Below are 19,345 nucleotides of genomic sequence, written 5' to 3' on the forward strand. Positions count from 1 at the left end.
ATTAAAACCCCATTTGATTTTGATGAGCTCAAAGCATTTGAGTATATCTTGTGATTACTAATGAATTCAATTGAGTGTTTGATTTTGATGAGCTCTCGCGCATATTCTGGAGTCGACTCGAGGTCGAGTCGACTCGCGACTCAGGGGAGTCGACTCGCAGTCGGGATCCGACTTTTTAACCCTAGGTTTGTCGTTTCGCAAACACTTTTCTTTCAAGCCGCCACTGTTCAAAAAGCCCTAGAGCCGACTCCTAGGTCTTCCCCGATCGTCTCCAACCTCTGTTCGGTCGATTTTTCACCGGTTCTTAGGGTTTTCGTCCGTTCCTAGGTCGTCTCCGGTCCGTCCCGAGTCTCCTCCGTCGACCTTTCTCCATCCTCTAGGTGTTTCTTCCCGTTTAGGTCAAGATGCCTCGTAAGACCGTGGTTAGGAAGAGGTCCCGTCCCAAGGCCGGTCCCGAGCGGCGCTCCAAGGCGCGGCACGATCCCGCGAGGCAACCACCTCCGGCTCGTTCCCCGCCTAGGGCGGTTCCCGCGAGGCCATTGGCCGGGAAGGTCGTCTCCACCGGGAGGTATGTCGATTTCGACTTCCTCTCCCGGGAAGGGTTCACCATAGGTGAAAGACTTAGGGTCCAGGGCTTAGAGTTCTTTCTTACATTGGATCTCCCCACATATCCAGGGCTCGTTAGAGAGTTTTACGGTACCGTCCATCGGGGAGATGGGGGTATCGAGGGCACAGTAGCCGGTGTCCCTGTGTCTGTCACGGAGGATCTTATTGGCCACATCCTCCACCTTCCACTAGTTGGGGTGGCTCCCGCACACCCTGAGGATAGAGTTGAGGCCCTTACGGTCGTCTTAGGGCATCCACCTCAGTCCCCCCTAGACGAGGTATCTGCTAGCTCACTTCCTGTTGAAGTGAGAATCCTTTTGAGTATTCTGTCCAGGTCTGTCTTCCCTAAGACAGGAAGATTTGATTTTGTAAATGAGAGGGACCTAGCTATTATGTCTTACATTCTTCAGGACACCCCGGTCAACTTCCCCAAACTCATATATCGGTATATGTGTGAGCCCCTAGATAGACCTAGGCTCACCCTCCCATACGGCATGATTTTTACTCTTCTCTTTAGGGAGTACGAGATTCCCATTCCTGAGAGGGAACCCTCTCGTGCATTGCGATGGACAGATCGCTTGTGTACGGGGACCATGCACAGGATGGGGTTTCGGAAGAGAGAGGGGGTATGGGTTAGGAAGTCTACTCTCACCGCTCAGACCACCAGACCTTCACCCAGTCCTGAGCCCGATTCAGACTACCCAGACCTTCCAGACCATCCAGACCTTCCATCCACTCCTCCTGCTCCTACCACCTCCGCCGGACCTTCCTCCTCGGCACCACCCTCTATGGCGGTCCGGATTGATCCTGAGCAGCTCCGGGAGCTGCGACAGGAGATAGTCAGAGAGGTGAGGGATGAGCTGCTTCGGGAGCTCCGAGGTGCGGTGCCTGCTCCCACTCCTGCACCCGTATCTTCTCAGTTGGTCCCTTCCTTGACAGCCGTGACTGACATGACGGCTCATGTACGGGAAGAGATCTACAATGTCCGGAGTTTGGTCCAGGCCCAGTTCCACAGCATGAGTGAGGTCACGAGCTCCACTCGACAGATGCGAGAGGAGATAGGTCGTGACATGCACACCACCACCGAGGGGGCCGAGCGCTTGGCGAATGTACTCATCGACAAGCTGGACGCACTTCAGACATCGGTGACTGGGCTTCAGGCGTCGGTGACAGAGCTCTCCACTACACATAGCAGAGCCACTACGTCTATCATCACACAGCTTGGCCATGTCACAGATGCAGTCACCCTCCTCATGGAGCAGAGCCGATTGAGAGGAGGAGCACCATCCTCGAGAGGAGGAGCCACATCCTCGAGAGGAGGAGCCACATCCTCCAGAGGAGGAGATGCATCATCGAGAGAGGGAGATACATCCTCGAGGGGGGATCTTCATCCTCGAGGAGACCATAGATGTTCTTTTTGCTTTGTTTTGTATTGCTTTGCTTTACGTATTGTATGCTCAAATGTATTCACATTCATATCAATACAATGAGTAGACATCTTACACTACAAGAAAATTGGGCATTAGCGACGCTTTTTTTGGCCTTTAGCGACGCTTTTAAGCGTCCGTAAAAACCATCCCGACGCTTTCCTAAGCGTCGGTAAAGCGTCGCCTATGCTACAGTGGGGAAAATATTTTCCGACGCTTTCAAAAGCGTCGGAAATTAGCGACGCTTTAAAGCGTCGTTAAATGTGATTTTAACGACGCTTTAAAGCGTCGTTAGAATATTATTTTTTTTAAAAAAATTTCGTGATTTTAACGACGCTTTAAAGCGTCGTTAGAATATTATTTTTTTTAAAAAAAATTCGTGATTTTAATGACGCTTTAAAGCGTCGTTAGAATATTATTTTTTTTAAAAAAAATTTCGTGATTTTAACGACGCTTTAAAGCGTCGTTAGAATATTATTTTTTTTTAAAAAAATTTTCAGAGAAATCACTCCCGAACAGATGGGCTTCATACCTACCAATCCACCTATGCCTGATGCACAAAACCAGAGTCATTGCCAGTAACCACATTCTTCGACAGGACCTCTGAAATTTCAGCATCTTAGATTGGGTGCAGCATAGCGGTTGGACTTCTAACCTCAAAAACTTACTGAAGGTTCCAAGATAAAGATCTTTGTTTCCTGAAACCCTCCCAATTCGAGCTTGCCATCTTCCATGCTGGTGGTGCCTGGAGATGAATAGAAGCAGCAAGTGTATAAAAAATTCTTGAACAAATAAGAAAATGATGTCGTTTAATCATGAATAGCGGCAAGACTAACCTCGTCACGCCTCGGTACATAGAAGCTCCTCGTGAGAACCCACTACTTTTTCTGCAACAGAGATGAACATGAAATAAAATATTACAAGCACCAAGCATTGGAAGTGGCCTACAACATAAGGAAAGAACATTTACCTTCTCAAATGAGCAACATATTCTTGTCGACTCATGTTCTTCATTTCCTCGAGTTCTTGTTGATAATCTTCCAACTGAATGAAAACGATTTCAGACGTGTTTCCAGCAAAAAGGAGTTTAAATTTCAGTAACTAAAAGCCTGTACTGATTCAATCATACCGGGAAGTTGATATGTGTGGAAGGTCCCCAGTATTTGAGGGCAGCCAAGTCATAGGCTCTTGCAGCTTTCTCTTCCATGTCATACCCCCCTGGAATCCAGAGAAGAGAGAGCTGAGTAAAATTTTTCATGTCTTGAAGACAACAAGAATATCCTAAAGAAGAAGAAGAAGATTAAAATAGATAAAAGAGGTAGATAAAGAGAGTGGGGGCTCACCCAAGTAAACTGCACAAGAAACATAGATTTCATTCATGACATTCCCAGGAAAGAACATGGCAAACCAAATATGATTAAATAGTCAGTTTGTACCATAGACTGAATATGATAGTTGAAATCATAAGATGGTAGTGGATATAGTTTGTTTGAAAAAAAAACCTTGTCTTCCTTTCCTTGTTTGGCCTTCCTTCTTGCAACTATTGTCCCACAGATGGGCTTCATACCTACCAGTCCACCTATGCCTGATGCACAAAACCAGAGTCTTTATATGATCATAGAAAAATTTTCTAAAAGAAAACAAAATGGTTAGAGCCATCCCACATCACACATAAGCACAAAAAACTTACAAACATATATAGGAAATAAACAACAGCTACGCAAGAGTTTTTATATATAAACAGAGCATTAAAAATATGAAGAGAGATGAACAAAGGAAGTAGGACTGTACTAGAGCAATAAACAATATATAGAAGAAAGAACAAGATCCAATAAGAAAACAAGCCATCAGCTGTAGAAGAAACTAAGAGCTCCTACATACTGACCTTGTGACACCTCTATACTGAGATGTTCTCTGGCCAAATGTATCGATGGATCTCTGCAAGTCCCCATACCCCATTGCACCAAGAGGACCACCAGATCCCACACCCCCTTCCTCACCCAGCCCGTTGTTGCCAGCGCCGAAGCTCCTGGTGACCCAGTTCTTCAATCCCGGAATCCCACCACCTCCCATTTGTTCCTCTTCCAGTGGTGGTTGATACATCTCATGGCCTGTGAGCACAGAGCACATCCCTTCCTGCAATGGCTGGAAGTAAGGAGGAGGGGGCTGCTGAGATATACCTTTCCGGATGATAGACGGAACCATCTCCAGAGAAATCACTCCCGAACGAACGAAAACCACAATTCGGCACATGTAATTTCCCTCCGAAGGAGAGAGAGAAACCCTGAGATTAGAAGGAAACGAGCATCAGGTTTTCTTTCCATTGCAAACAGATCGAGAGAAAAATCAAGCGTGGCGACTAGGGGAAGGGAAATTAGAGCTGGAGTACTTACAACAAGAACAGATGGGGAAAGAGAGGCCAAGAGAGACAGTGTGCAGCTTCGATTCGATTCTAGAAAAAAGACGGCGATGAAGGAAGGGAGTGGAGGATGGGGCGGTGGAGCTCAGAACCCTCGTCTCGTCGCCGTCGTCGTTCAAGAACTCGGGGGCGATGCCGGAGAAGGCGCGGTTAAGGAGGACAGCGAGCAAGGAGAGGCCGCCCACGAAGATGGGCAAGCTCCGGACGAACCCATCGTTGTTGGAGACCCAGTCGCCTACCAAATCCCGCCGGGGTTTCGGGCCCCTGTAAGCCCCCTTCGCACCAAAGAAACCAAGTTATAGAAGAAGAGAGATGAGAGAGGAGAAGAGAGGAGGGTACGGCTGCGTACCTGAGGATAAGCCGAGGGAGGAGAGGGAATAGGCGGAGGGGAAGAGGAGGCTCTAAGGAGAGGCGAGGACGGGACTGGCCAGGAATGGCGACGGAGAGGAGGGCGAATGAGAGGAGAGGAGAGGGTTCGAAAGAGAAGAAGGCAGCCCACCTCCATCCGACGGGGTTTTGTGGAGGGGAGGAGTGAAGTCCGACGACGCTTATAAGCGTCGTCGTATTTTTTTCCTACGCCGACGCTTTAAAGCGTCGGCGGAACGTTTTTTACCCACACTTTCCACAAGCGTCGGCAGTTACCGTTGCAAAAAAAAATTTGCCGACGCTTTTTTGTAGCGTCGGCAATATAGAGTCGCCAAAACCCTTTATTGTTGTAGTGTTATCTTCATTTCTGTGCCATTTGATGATTGGTTGTGCCATTGATTGTGTGTGATTACCTCTTTTTTGATATGATGACAAAAAGGGGGAGAAATATGTATACAATATGTAAAAGGGGAGAAATATGGATGAAATATGTAAAAGAAATCAATGGAAATCAATAAAAAGACACACAAATTTGTTCTAAGTGGATTCGGTACCTCGAGGCTCATTATCTCTCTTTTGGGGCTCCTAATGGAGTAATCTCCAGAATCTATTCAAGGGATATTCGGAGATTAGCTGAATCCTACTCAAGAACAAATTGACAGATTTTCCCTCTAAAAACAAAAAATTCAGTTCAAAAACTTCAAAGCATTAAAAGAAAATTCAGAGAATCAAAACATAGTTGAATGCATATGTTGAGGGGGAGAATCTGAATTTTAATCAAGCTAAATCATTAATGACATATAAGCCAAACAATTGATTGCATAATATGAAGGCTTATATAATTCCAAATGAAAGGGGGAGCTTTAACTCCGAAATTTGCTGTTTCACTCCTTTCAAACTTGGATAAATTAAATTATCAGACATTTGAATTCATTTATGGTTTTTGTTTCATTATTTATTGAGCAAGTCATTTTACATATACTCAAAGTTTTGTCATCATCAAAAAGGGGGAGATTGTGGAGTGATTGATTAAAACCCCATTTGATTTTGATGAGCACAAAGCATTTGAGTATATCTTGTGATTACTAATGAATTCAATTGAGTGTTTCAGTGAAAATCCTGTCCAAGTGTCTCTAGAATTGGTTCATAGTATTTTGGATAAGTTAAGAAGTCTGCTGAACCAAAGTCTGAGACTCGAGTCGACTCCCGAGTATCACGAGTCGACTCCAAGCGTATCAAGTTCACTGGCACGAGCTCGAGTCGACTCCAGACTAGTACGAGTCGACTCCGACTGAGAACAGAAAGAAGAACAGAAAGCCTCATCTCAGAACCTGTCAACGAGTCGACTCCTGAAGTGCGCGAGTCGACTCCAATGATCAACGAGTCGACTCCAGGGTAGAAAGAGTCGACTCCAAGAGGTACACAAAGAAAAGTCAGAGAGCAGTTTTCGAGTCTGAGATTCGAGTCGACTCCCAGACAGCTCGAGTCGACTCCAAGACAAGCTTCACGTCAAAAGGCAGAAGACCAACTTTCGGAAACTGAGAGCCGAGTCGACTCCAAGGAAGTTCGAGTCGACTCCAAGACTGGATGAGCCAAAAGACAGAGAATCGGGAGTTCGGGCTCTGAGATTCGAGTCGACTCCAAGGACAGTCGAGTCGACTCGAGTGGACAAAATTCAAAATTGGATCCACGGACTTCAGTGGATGAGCCGACTCCAAAATTGCCAGGTCAGCTCCAGAAGTTGGCGAGTCGACTCCGGGTCAAGACGAGTCGACTCCCAGTCGTGACGGCAACTTTAATTCAAATTTGGAACAGTTGCCGAGTCGACTCCGGAAAAGCTTGAGTCGACTCCCGCTACAGCCGAGTCGACTCCTGATCGCGCGAGTCGACTCCAACCCCCCAATGGTCATATTGTCAGGCTGCGCAGAGTGTGCAGAACGGGCAGAAAAAGCAGTGTAACGGCTAGTTTTCGTGGGGGTTGGCTTAAATAGCCACAGAAGACTGTAGCAAGGCAGAGAACATTCATTCCACTCCAACTAATCAAGGATTCAAGCTCTGCAACGTGCTCTTCAACAAAAAAGGGAAGATCTGCATTTACAGCTCCACCTACATCTTCCCAGCAATTAAAAGCCTTCTCCTCCAGCATTCAAGTCGACTACACATTCGAGAGGAGACCGGAGTTCAAGAAGCCATTCCTCTACTTCAGCTTAAAAGCATTTGAGGGCTTCTAAACTCCTCTTTTGATTATATTGTTTTACATCTGCTTTTGAGAAGCTTATTCTCCTTTCTTTCTATAACTTGTATTTACTTGGTTCAATCGGGGGATTGAATCAAGGAGATTAAGGTTGGTTGGTGAGCCAAGTTAAAACCAACGTGTGTAAGGGTTTGATTGTGAGCCCGGAAAAACAATCGGGGTTGGTTCTAGTCGGTGAGCCTGGGAAAACCGACCGAGTTCGTTGTGAGCTCGTAAAACAACAAGTTTGGTTGTGAGCTTGCAAAACAACCAGCTGTAATCCAAGGAGGTTATAGTGAATTCCCAAAAGAGACTTAGGGAGTGGACGTAGGAGCAAGGGGTAGCTCCGAACCACTATAAAACTCTGTGTTTGCATTGGATTGTCTCTTCTCTTCTTCCTCTCACATCACTCACAGCACTTAGCATTAATTAAATAACTTGCAATAGTTTTTAATTAATCATCCTTAAAGTTTTAAATATCTAAATTAATTTAAAACCCAATTCACCCCCCCTCTTGGGTTGTCTATCTGGGCAACATGGCCCCATCCTTAAGAGTAAAGATATATCCCGACACGCTTTTGCTATCATCTTGATCTGACTGAAAACTTGAATCGGTATATCCATCAAGTTTTAAGTCAGAATCACCGTAGACAAGCCACTGGTCTTTAGTATTTCTCAAATACTTAAGGATGATTTTTACAACCTTCCAGTGGTTGCTACCTAGATCAGACTGGTATTTGCTCACCACTCCTAGTGAGTATGCCACGCCTGAGCTAGTACATGTCATGGCATACATTATAGATCCCACTGCTGAAGCATATGAAATTATATCCATACTCTCTCCTTCTTTAGGGGTTATCGGACAATCCCTCTTAGAGAGGTTAATTCTATGGCCCATCGGAAGATAGCCTTTCTTGGAATTAATCATACTGAACCTCTTCAGTATAGTATCAATGTATGTGGATTGGGATAATCCAAGCAATCTTCTAGATCTATCTCTATAAATCTTCATCCCTAGGATGTAAGATGCTTCTCCCAAATCCTTCATGGCAAATTGAGATGATAGCCAAACCTTTATTCCTTATAATGCAGGAATGTCATTTCCGATTAGAAGAATGTCATCCACATACAAAACAAGAAATATAATAACTGAACCATTTGCCCATTTATAAATGCAAGGTTCTCTTCATTCTTAATGAAGCCATACGATTTGATCACCTTATCAAATCGTATGTTCCAACTCTGTGAAGCTTGCTTTAATCCATAAATGGATTTTTGAAGCTTGCACACCTTAGACTCATCTGTAGATATAAAACCTTCATGTTGCATCATATACACCTCCTCTTCTAAATCTTCATTTAGAAAAGCGGTCTTTACATCCATTTATCAGATTTCATAATCTAAGTGTGCTGCTATCGCAAGCATAATCCGAATGGATTTGAGCATTGCTACAGGAGAAAACGTCTCGTCATAGTCAATACCATAACGCTGACGATATCCTTTGGCAACCAGATGGACTTTATAGGTCTCTACCTTTTCGTCTGCGCCACGTTTCCTTTTGAAAATCCACTTACACCCTATGGGTTTAATCCCTTCGGATGGTTCAACTAATGTCCATACATCATTGACCTTTATGGATTCCATTTCGGATTGCATGGCTCCAAGCCATGCATCAAGTCATACCTCTGCATTGCATCCATGTAGGTGATCGGATCCTCATTGTTTTCATCAAGTTCAACAGGATCCCCGTCCCGGACTAAGAAACCATAGTATCTGTCCGGCTGACGTGGTACTCTACCTGATCGTCTTAATGGTACATCTAAGATGGGTTCTGGATTTAATCTAATCAAATCTGACTCAATTGGTTCAGTGGATGGTGTCGGATCTTCTACATGTTGAACTTTTCTAAGTTCGACATTAGAGCTATTAGTTCCTTCACTAAGGAATTCTTTCTCTAAGAAAATAGCTCTATTGCTTACGAACAACTTTTGTTCTTCAGCAAGGTAGAAATAATATATTTTAGTTTCTTTAGGGTAACCGACAAAGAAATATTTGTCAGACTTGGATTCAAGTTTGTCTGTCTTCAAACGTTTAACGTACGCCGGACACCCCCAAACCCTAAGGTGAGAGAGTACCGATTTTCGTCCCATCCACATCTCATGTGGTGTTTTATTCACAGATTTACTTGGAACCTTATTAAGTATATAACAGGCTGACTCAAGTGCATATCCCCAAAAGGATATGGGCAGATCAGCAAATTCCATCATGGATCGAACCATATCTATAGAGTTCGATTTCTCCTTTCTGACACGCCGTTATACTGCGGTGTACCAGGAGGAGTCCATTGGAAAAAAATCCCATTCTCTTCCAGATATGTCAAAAACTCATTAGAAAGGTATTCACCCCCTCGATCTGATCGAAGAGTTTTAATACTCTTTCTAGTTTGTTTTTCTACTTCATTACGATACAATTTGAACATTTCAAATGTTTCAGCTTTATGTCTCATTAAATAGACATAACCATACCTCGAAAGGTCATCTGTGAAAGTAATGAAATATGCATATCCACCTCTAGCAGTTGTGCTCATTGGCCCACATACATCAGAATGTACTAGGGTCAATAAGTCATTGGCTCGTTCACTTTTTTCAGTAAAAGGTGACTTAGTCATCTTACCAAGAAGGTGTGATTCACAGGTTGTTAATAATTCACAATCATTAACATTGAGAATTCCCTCTTTATTTAACCTGTTCATCCTGTTCTTGTTAATATGACCTAGCCTATGATGCCAAAGGTCGACATCCGTGATATTATCTATTCTAGGGTGCTTATTGGACTTGTACATTACATGAATAGGCTGTGATAATATGTAAATCCCATTACTCAATTATCCATACATTACAGTAACACCATTCATAACAATATCACAGTAATTTCTTTTTATTGAAATCTCATAACCGTTCATGGCCAAAAGGCCTACAAAAATTACATTCAATAGAAAAGAAGGACAAAAGTGACAGTCACTTAGGACTATTATTTGAGAATTGAATACAAGTTTCAGAATTCCTAAAGCTCCATCTCCAACATTTAGGAACCTTTTGCTTTCTTCAAATCTCTCACTGACCTGTAGTCCCTGCAACGAATTACAAACATTAAAAGGACTTTCGGTATCCAATACCCAGGTCGAATTATCACATATTGAGAAATTATAAGGTGTTATCATATAAGTACCTTGATCTGCAACTGATTGCATCTTTTTCTTTGGCTTGTTCGGATCAAGAGAGACAATGTACTGAGGACAGCTCCTCTTCCAATGCCCTTGCTTCTTACAGTAGAAGCACTTTGCCTTACTCTGATCAGCCTTCTTCTTCTTAGTCTGACTTTGCTCAGTACGATGCACCTTTTTCTTTTGATTTTTGTTTTTCTTCTTCCCTTTTTTAAAGGGACCACGATCCTTGGACGAACCTCCCACTAAATTCACCGACCCTTTTAGGAGTTGGTGATCCTTCTCAAAAGTTTGTAGTAAACCTAACAATTGGTGATAATTTACTACCGATTTCGTCATACGAAAATTGATAAGAAATGGGCGGTACGAACCAGGAAGAGAGTTCAGTATAGCATCTTTCCCCAATTGATCATGAAGGAAAAAATCGAGAGTGCTTAGGCGCTCGATCAACTCAATCATGTACAATACATGATCAGTCACCAATGCCCCATCCTTCATCCGTGCACTGAAAATAGCACAACTAGTCTTGTGCCTTTCAACATCGTCGGGAGTGCCAAAGATTCGTTCAACACTTGAACAATTTCTTCGTGCTGGGCATTCTCGAACCGGCGACTGAACTCGTCGCTCATTGCAGCAAGCATAATGCATCGGATAGTGATACAGTCATTGAACCACTTCTGATAAGTTTCTCTGATCGTACCCCATGCATTAGCAGCAAGCTGCTCAGGTACTGGATCCGTTATCACATAAAGGATCTGGTCATGCTCTAACACAATCTTAAGTTTCATAAGCTAGTTATTAAAATTGGGTCCAGTCAACTTATCATTATCCAACAATGAACGAAGTGACAAACTAGTGGCTATTTCTGCATAAAAAGAAAATCGGCTATCAGTATATGAATTGACAATACCCTAAAGACTTGGACTTTAGTCTAAAGGTCCTCCCACTATTTTATACAAATTTGTAGCCTCTACCTCAAATTCGAAGAATTACACTTAAATCTTTAGTTAGCACTAAAACCCAATTGATCGCATATGGGCCCGAGTGTGGCTCGGCCAACCCATATGCACCTATTGGTAGGTTCTGAACCAATTGTTTCACCAAATAATTTCTAGTGATGATTTTGCCCCAGTCTCTTTGGCAGGCGTGTGGCGCCTCTACCGAAGATTCTGGTTAGGTCCAACCATTAAATGATAGGATTCCGTGTAATCAACTAATAGATGACCAAGTCCGAGTGTGGCTCGGTCCACCTGACCACCTATTGAAGGTATATTCGACTCATCATATATCAAATGACAATTCCAATGCCTGATAAGCACCAGGTGTTTGGCGCCTCCAATGATTATCGAAACATTGGACTCATTATCATCTAACTTAATGGGAGGCTATGACCTAGTTATCCCTATAACTATTTCATTTTAACGACCTAATAATTTTAGAGGATTAAATTAGGATAGATAAGAAGATCCGGTTAACCTAAATTCTCCCACTGACTTCACTAAGTCAGATTATAAAGAATTAGATTCAAATCGGTTAAGGAGGCACCTAAATCAGTCAAACTAATTTTTATTACAAACATGGGTTAACTCGAATCATTAAATGATCCAATAAAAAATGATTGACCAAATCGGTCAAGTAAGTGAGATCGGTAGAAGGGATATGCCATTAACTCGACAAAGACGCATCAGTGCGAGTAGCTCCCAATTAAAAACCACCGGTCAAGTCTGCCAAACTTATCTTAGACACTGATTGGTTAATCAATTTTGATTTTGACCATCCTAATGACTCGGGCTCAACCACGGAGCCTAAATCAAGTTACATCTTGGTCTGATCAAAGACATGGAATTGATCAATCTACAACTATTGTATTTGATCCAGAGTTTTCTTGACCTAATCAAGTAAATACTTAATTAGCTTTGATCAATTAACTCTCATTGGACCATGTTTGATTCTAACTCTAGGTCTAACCCAATCTTAAGAACTTGATTTGAGCTAACCCAAATGCTCCATGAATTATGCAATGTCATTGAATTGAGTTCACAATTCTAGATCTAGATTTTTATCATCACTTAATTCTTAATTAAGTGTAAGTTTATGAAAATTCAGATCATTGCATTATTCTTAATTACATACTAACTACAAAGTTTCAGTTCTTAAAACTTATTTTTCAGATATGAGATTTGTAATTAATCATGTTAAAATTCAGATTTAATTCATGTTTAAATCTTAGATGATTTATGTCCATATATCACATATACAGACTCATATGAATTAACTTAAACAACATACATCATATGCATTTGTTTTCATATTTGATTTGTCATACAAAATTAGAAAATAAATGAATTATAAATTTTATTTAGATCTAATCTAAACAAGTTTATGATTTCAGATTTATTCATGCTCTTTATATCACATATACATCAACATGAATTTACCTAGATCTCATGCATCACATGCATTCTATTTTTCAGATCTAATTAATCATGTAAAAATAGCAACTAAATCAATCATAAATCTCTTTTAAATCTGATCTAAACATATCCATAATTTTAGATTTAATTATAAAGATTAAAACTACTTTTAATCTTCTTTTTGTGGTTCATCTTCAAGGATTGAATCACAGTGGCACCCCTACACGCCATAAGAGATCCCATTGAATGGCAAAAGAGGGTTATGAACCCTTCTTTCTCATATGACCAGACGGCCTGGTGATCATTCCAATCAGATTACTTGACTACTAGGATTAGAAAACCTGTTTTAGGCATAAATGTTTAAACAACTTTGAACCTGGCTCTGATACCACTGTTGGAAACCCTAGTGGTCGCATGCATATAATTTTAAAAATTTTACAGCGGAAGCATGAATTAAACTATTTAATTTCTATGCATGCTAGAAATCATATCTCTACAATAAAAATAGATCCAGAACTTTAAGCATTTATCCTAAACAAGTATGCATGATTCTATGTCTAACATGTAGTCATGCAGAATTTCAGCAACCTAGTTGATTTCTAATTTTAATTTTTAATGAGATCAAATCTCATACCTTTTTGCTTTGAGAACTTTGATGATGCCTTGATCACCTTGTATAGCCGCACACGTGTCCAGCCTCTACGGATAGTCTATGTGAAGCTCTAGGAAGATCCACAACTGCAGGAGTGCTAGCTCGTGCAGAGGTGCTGCAGTGGCTAAACTTTTCTCCCTCGAAGCACTCAACTTTTGATTCTTCTTCGAGAGGATGAAGGATGGAGATGAAGGAGAAGAAGGAGAGAGAAGGTGGCTGGCTCTCAGAATTTTTTCAGAATTTAGAATCCTTTCTAAAGACCATCTCTACAAATCCTAAGTGTGGGGGTCCTTTTATAGCCAAAAGACCCCCCATGCCTCACACCTCTTTTGGCCAATGAATTTGGCTGATAAAATTTCCAAAAATTTTTGGTGAATCAGGAGCTAAGAGATGAATAAATTCTCTTATAATCTTATGCCAAGAATCCCTAAAAATCAAGGGGTTATTGCATCCCAAACTTCAGCTGCACGCCATCCTGCTTGATGAGTCATGCAGTCCCTACAAATTAGGGATTTGATTCCTATCTTTTTAGAAAGATTTGAGGTGCCATATTTTTCTAAAAAATAGCCCCACTCCTCCTCTTTCCTCACGCCAAAAGTTGGCCAAAAATAAAGAGGATAGGTACCACTGCTTTTAGGGATAAGGATGAGGTGTCTTTCTTCTCCAAGAAAGAAAGCTAGGGTCCTAAATTTTAGGAATTCTTCTCCATAATAAATTCTAATTATTTGGACTCTTGATCCTCATCAAATAAGGACTCTTAATTGACTTGAGTTAATCCCAATCCAATTGGGTCAAGTCTGATCAATTAGGTTATGCCCAATTGGCTCGGGTCGAACCCGATCGAATTAGGTCAAACCCTAATTTAGCCCAAATTAAATCTAATTCAATTGGCTTAATTAAAGTCCAATAATTCAATCAAATTGAATTTATTAGTAATCCAATTACTAATTAACCCTTCAATAATTCAATAATTATTTTAATGCAACTTTTGCTTAGGATAATTTGTCAATCGAATTGACCAAATTATTCTTGAATGATTCTTAATCATCAATATGCCATTTGATCAACCTAGAAACTTCTATGCGTGTGATCCCATAGGTTCGAACCTAAGCCGGTAGCACAAGAACAACTTCTTGTATTAATCGAAATGACCATCTAGCAATGGTACCCGACGTCCGGATAGGTCGAATGATTGCAAAGCAACATTCAAGAATCCTTGGACTATGGTTACCGTATAATTTATCCCTATGACTCCTAAATGCCAGGATGACTTCAGAGTTCTGTCAACTCTGTAATAAGTGCATCCATGATGTGATTCAACTTTAGAAATTCTGAGATTCCTCACAAGGATTATTCTGGCCAAGATTTTGCTAAATTAAACACAAGGCATTATCTCTTGTTTCCAAGAGGGGTCAATTCCATCTTGACTCATAACTGACTATGCAAGTACTTGACTGTACCCAGTGACCTTCTGTCATTGAATTAGAAATTCAGATAGTCCGGTACCAAAGTACAGTGAGTTGCTTGCTAGTCATAGGTTGCTGTCTCAGGTCAGAGGGCCAAACTTATACCCATATCCACTCGAAACATATCTTGACAGTAGAGCGTTCCGAAATTAGTCATGTTCAGTGAAATGTACTCCTAAACTTCACCTGTGTGACATATCAGTGTCTCCACACTCATTGGTTAAGAGGACAACCAATGTATATGTCACACAACGACCTAATCTCGATAATGCTGTCGTCCTAGTAACAGCATATCATTTGTTCGCGAACAGTTTTAAGAACTTGAAGATAAATCCTCCTTTATCATAAAACAAGTTCTAAGGACTTCATCATATAAGAGTTCATTTGAAGATGTACAATGAAATGATGAATAATGCCAAATAACGCTTTATTAATTTGTCAATTCATTTACAAAATTTAATCATCAACATGCTGACGATTGATATTTAGGATATAATTTCTGACAATACGTTGGTTGTCCTCTTAACCAAGGAGTGTGGAGACACTGATATGTCGCACAGGTGAAGTGTAGAAGTACATTTCACTGAACGTGACCAATTTCGGAACACTCTACTGTCGAGAGATGTTCCAAGTGGATATGGGTATAAGTATCCCTCAGACCTGAGATCACCACAGTAACTAGCAAGCACTCACTGTACTTTGGTACCGACTAGCAGAATTTTTAATATGCGATGGAAGGTTACTGGGTGCCGTCAAGTACTTGCGAAATCAGTGCGTGAGTCAAGATGGAATTGACACCTCCTGGAAACAGGAAATAATGCTTTATGTTTTATTTAGCAAAACCTTGGCCAGGATCATCCTTATGAGGAGTCACAGAATTTCTAAAGTTGATCACATAGAGGATGTACTTATTACAGAGTTGACAGAACTCTGAAGTCATTCTGACATTAGGAGTCAAAGTCATAGAATATTTGCCAGGGTTCTAGAATATTTGCTTCGCATATATTCGGCCTATCCGGACATCGGGTACCATTGCTAGATGGTCATTTCGATTAGTACAAGAAGTTGTTCTTGTGCTACCGGCTTAGGTTCGAACCTATGGGGTCACACGCATAGAAGTTTCTAGGTTGATCAAATGGCTGATTGATGATTAAGAATCTTTTAGGGATAATTTGGTCAATTCGATTGACAAATTATCCTAAGCAAAAGTTGCATTAAAATAATTATTGAATTATTGGAGGGTTAATTAGTAATTGGATTACTAATAAATTTAATTTGATTGAATTATTGGACTTTAATTATGCCAAATTGAATTAGATTCAATTTGGGCTAAATTAGGGTTTGACCTAATTCGATCGGGTTCGACCCGAGCCGATTGGGCATAACCTAATTGATCGAACTTGACCCAATTAGATTGGACTTGACTCAAGTCAATTAAGAGTCCTTATTTGATGAGGATTAAGAGTTCAAATAATCAGAATTTATTATGGAGAAGAATTCCAAAAATTTAGGACCCTAGCTTTCTTTCTTGGAGAAGAAAGACACCTCATCCTTATCCCTAAAAGCAGTGGTGCCTATCTTCTTTATTTTTGGCCAAAGAGGAGGCATGGGGCTATTTTCCAGAAAAATATGGCACCTCAAATCTTCCTAAAAATATAGAAATCAAATCCCTAATTTATAGGGACTGCATGGCACATCAAGCAGGGTGGCGTGCAGCAGAAGTTTGGGGTGCAATAACTTCCTAATTTTTAGGGATTCTTGGCATAAGATTAAAAGAGAATTTTTTCATCTCTTAGCTGCCAATTCATTAGAATTTTTTGGAAATTTTATCAGTCATATTCGTTGGCCAAAAGAGGTGTGAGGCGTGGGGGTTCTTTTGGCTATAAAAAGACCCCCATGCCTAGGGTTTGCAAAAGATGGTCTTTAGAAAGGGTTCTAAATTCTAGAAAAATTCTGAGAGCCAGTCACCTTCTCTCCTCCTCCTTCTTCTTCATCTCCATCCTTCATCCTCTCGAAGAAGAATCAAAAGTTGAGTGCTTCGAGGAAGAAAAGTTCAGCCACTGCAGCACTTCTGCACGAGCTAGCACTCCTGCAGTTGTGGATCTTCCTAGAGCTTCGCGTGGACTATCCGTAGAGGCCGGATGCGTGTGCGGCTATACAAGGTGATCAAGAAATCATCAAAGTTCTCAAAGCAAAATGGTATGAGATTTGATCTCATTAAAAATTAAGATTAGAAATCAACTAGTTTGCTGAAATTCTGCATGACTACATGTTAGACATAGAATCATACCTACTTGTTTAGGATAAATGTTTAAAGTTCTGGATCTATTTTTGTTGTAGAGATATGATCTCTAGTATGAATTAAAATTAAGTAGTTTAATTCATGCTTCTGCTGTAAAATTTTTAAAAATATATGCATGTGACCACCAGGGTTCCCAACAGTGGTATCAGAGCCATAGGTTCAAAGTAGTTTAAACATTTATGCCTAAAACAAGTTTTCTAATCCTAGTAGTCAAGTAATCCGATTGGAATGATCACCAGGCTGTCCGGTCATAGGAGAAAGAAGGGTTCATAACCCTCTTTTGCCATTCAATGGAATCTCTTATGGCGTGTAGGGGTGCCACTGTGATTCAATCCTTGAAGATGAACCACAAAAAGAATATTTAAAGTCATTTTAATCTTTGTAATTAAATCTAAAATCATAGATATATTTAGATCAGATTTAAAAGAGATTTATGATTGATTTAATTGCTATTTTTACATGATTAATCAAATCTGAAAATTAGTTGCATGTGATGCATGAGATCTAGGTAAATTCATGTTGATATATATATGATATAAAGAACATGAATAAATCTAAAATCATAAACTTGTTTAGATTAGATCTAAATAAAATTTATGATTTATTTATTTTCTGATTTTGTATGACAAATCAAATCTGAAAATAAATGCATATGATGTTGTTGTTTAAGTTAATTCATATTAGCTTGTATATGTGATATATGAACATAAATCATCTAAGATTTAAACATGAATTAAATCTGAATTTTAAACATGATTAATTACAAATCTCAGATCTGAAAAATAAGTTTTAAGAACTGAAACTTTGTAATTAATATGTCATTAAGAATAATGCAATGATCCGAATTTTCATAAGCTTACACTTAATTGAGAATTAAGTGATATGAAAATCTGGATCTAGAATTGTAACTCAATTCAATGACATTGCATAATTCATGGGGCATTTGGGTTAGCTCAAATCAAGTTCTTAAGATTGGGTTAGACCTAGGGTTAGAATCAAACATGGTCCAATTAGAGTTAATTGATCAAATCTAATTAAGTAGTAACTAGATTAGGTCAAGAAAACTCTAGGTCAAATATAATAGTTGTAGATTGATTAATTTCATGTCTTTGATTAGACCAAGATGGAACTTGATTGAGGCTCAGAGGTAGAGCCTGAGTCATTTGAGTAATCAAATCGAAATTGATTAACCAGTCGGTGTCTAAGGTAAGTTTGGCAGTTTTGACCGGTGGTTTTTAATTGGGAACTACTCGCACTGATTCGTCTTTGTCGAGTTAATGGCATATCCCTTCCACCGATCTTACTTACCTGGCTGACATGGTCAATCACATTTTGATTGGATCACTTAATGATTCGAGTTGATCCATGCCTTGAGAAAAATCAGTATGATTGATTTAGGTGTCTCCTTAACTGGATTGAATCTAGTTCTTATTAATCTGACTTGATGAAGTCAGTGGGAGGATCTAGATTAACCGGTTCTTCTCATCTATTCTCAATTAAATCAAAACCTCTAAAATTATTAGGTCCCTAAAATGAAATAGTTATAAAGATAACTAGGTCATAGCCTCCCATTAAGTTGGATGATAATGTGTCCAATGGCTAGATAATCATTGGAGGCACCACAAGCCTGGTGATTATTTGACCATTGGAATTATCATTCAATATATGATGAGTCAAGTGTACCTTCAATAGGTGATCAGGTGGGCCGAGCCACACTCGAACTTGGTCATCTATTAGTAGATTACACAGAATCCTATCATTTAATAGTTGGACCTAACCAGAATTTTTGATGGAGGCGCCACACGCTGCCAAAGAGACTGGAACAAAAATTATCACTAGAAATTATTTGGTGAAACAATTGTTTCAAAACCTACCAATAGGTACATATGGGTTGGCCGAGCCATACTCGGGCCCCTATGCGATCTATTGGGTTCTAGTGCCCACTAAAGAGTTAAGTGTAATTCTTCGAATTTGAGGTAGAAGCTACAAATTTGTATAAAATAGTGGGAGGACCTTTAGACTAAAGCCCAAGTCTTTAGGATATTGTCAATTCATATACTGATAGAAGATTTTCTTTTTATGTAGAAATGGCTACTAGTTTGTCACTTCGTTCATTGTTGGATAGTGACAAGTTGACTGGACTCAATTTCAATAATTGGCTTAGGAAACTTAAGATTGTGTTAGAGCATGCACGGATCCTTTATGTGATAACGGATCCAGCATCTGAACAGCCTACT

At 40.3% G+C, this 19,345-nt stretch overlaps 1 protein-coding gene across 1 annotated transcript; it reads right to left on the reverse strand.

Annotated features, from left to right (window-relative positions):
- Positions 1 to 2,492: 2,492 nt before the first annotated feature.
- Positions 2,493 to 4,727, reverse strand: LOC103699420 (AP2-like ethylene-responsive transcription factor BBM2). Its single transcript, XM_088706222.2, has 7 exons — positions 4,427 to 4,727; positions 3,919 to 4,317; positions 3,536 to 3,618; positions 3,163 to 3,251; positions 3,004 to 3,077; positions 2,870 to 2,920; positions 2,493 to 2,778 (listed from the first exon to the last, which is right to left on the reverse strand). Exons 2-7 carry the CDS (start codon positions 4,284 to 4,286, stop codon positions 2,508 to 2,510), a joined length of 936 nt encoding a protein of 311 aa, XP_088562348.2. The 5' UTR covers positions 4,287 to 4,317; positions 4,427 to 4,727; the 3' UTR covers positions 2,493 to 2,507.
- Between the last annotated feature and the right edge of the window lie 14,618 nt (positions 4,728 to 19,345).

Source organism: Phoenix dactylifera, chromosome 7 (genome assembly GCF_051530095.1).
Source record: "Phoenix dactylifera cultivar Ajwa chromosome 7, Ajwa_hap1_PhDact_Kaust_v1.1, whole genome shotgun sequence".
Classification (NCBI taxonomy): Eukaryota; Viridiplantae; Streptophyta; class Magnoliopsida; order Arecales; family Arecaceae; genus Phoenix; species Phoenix dactylifera.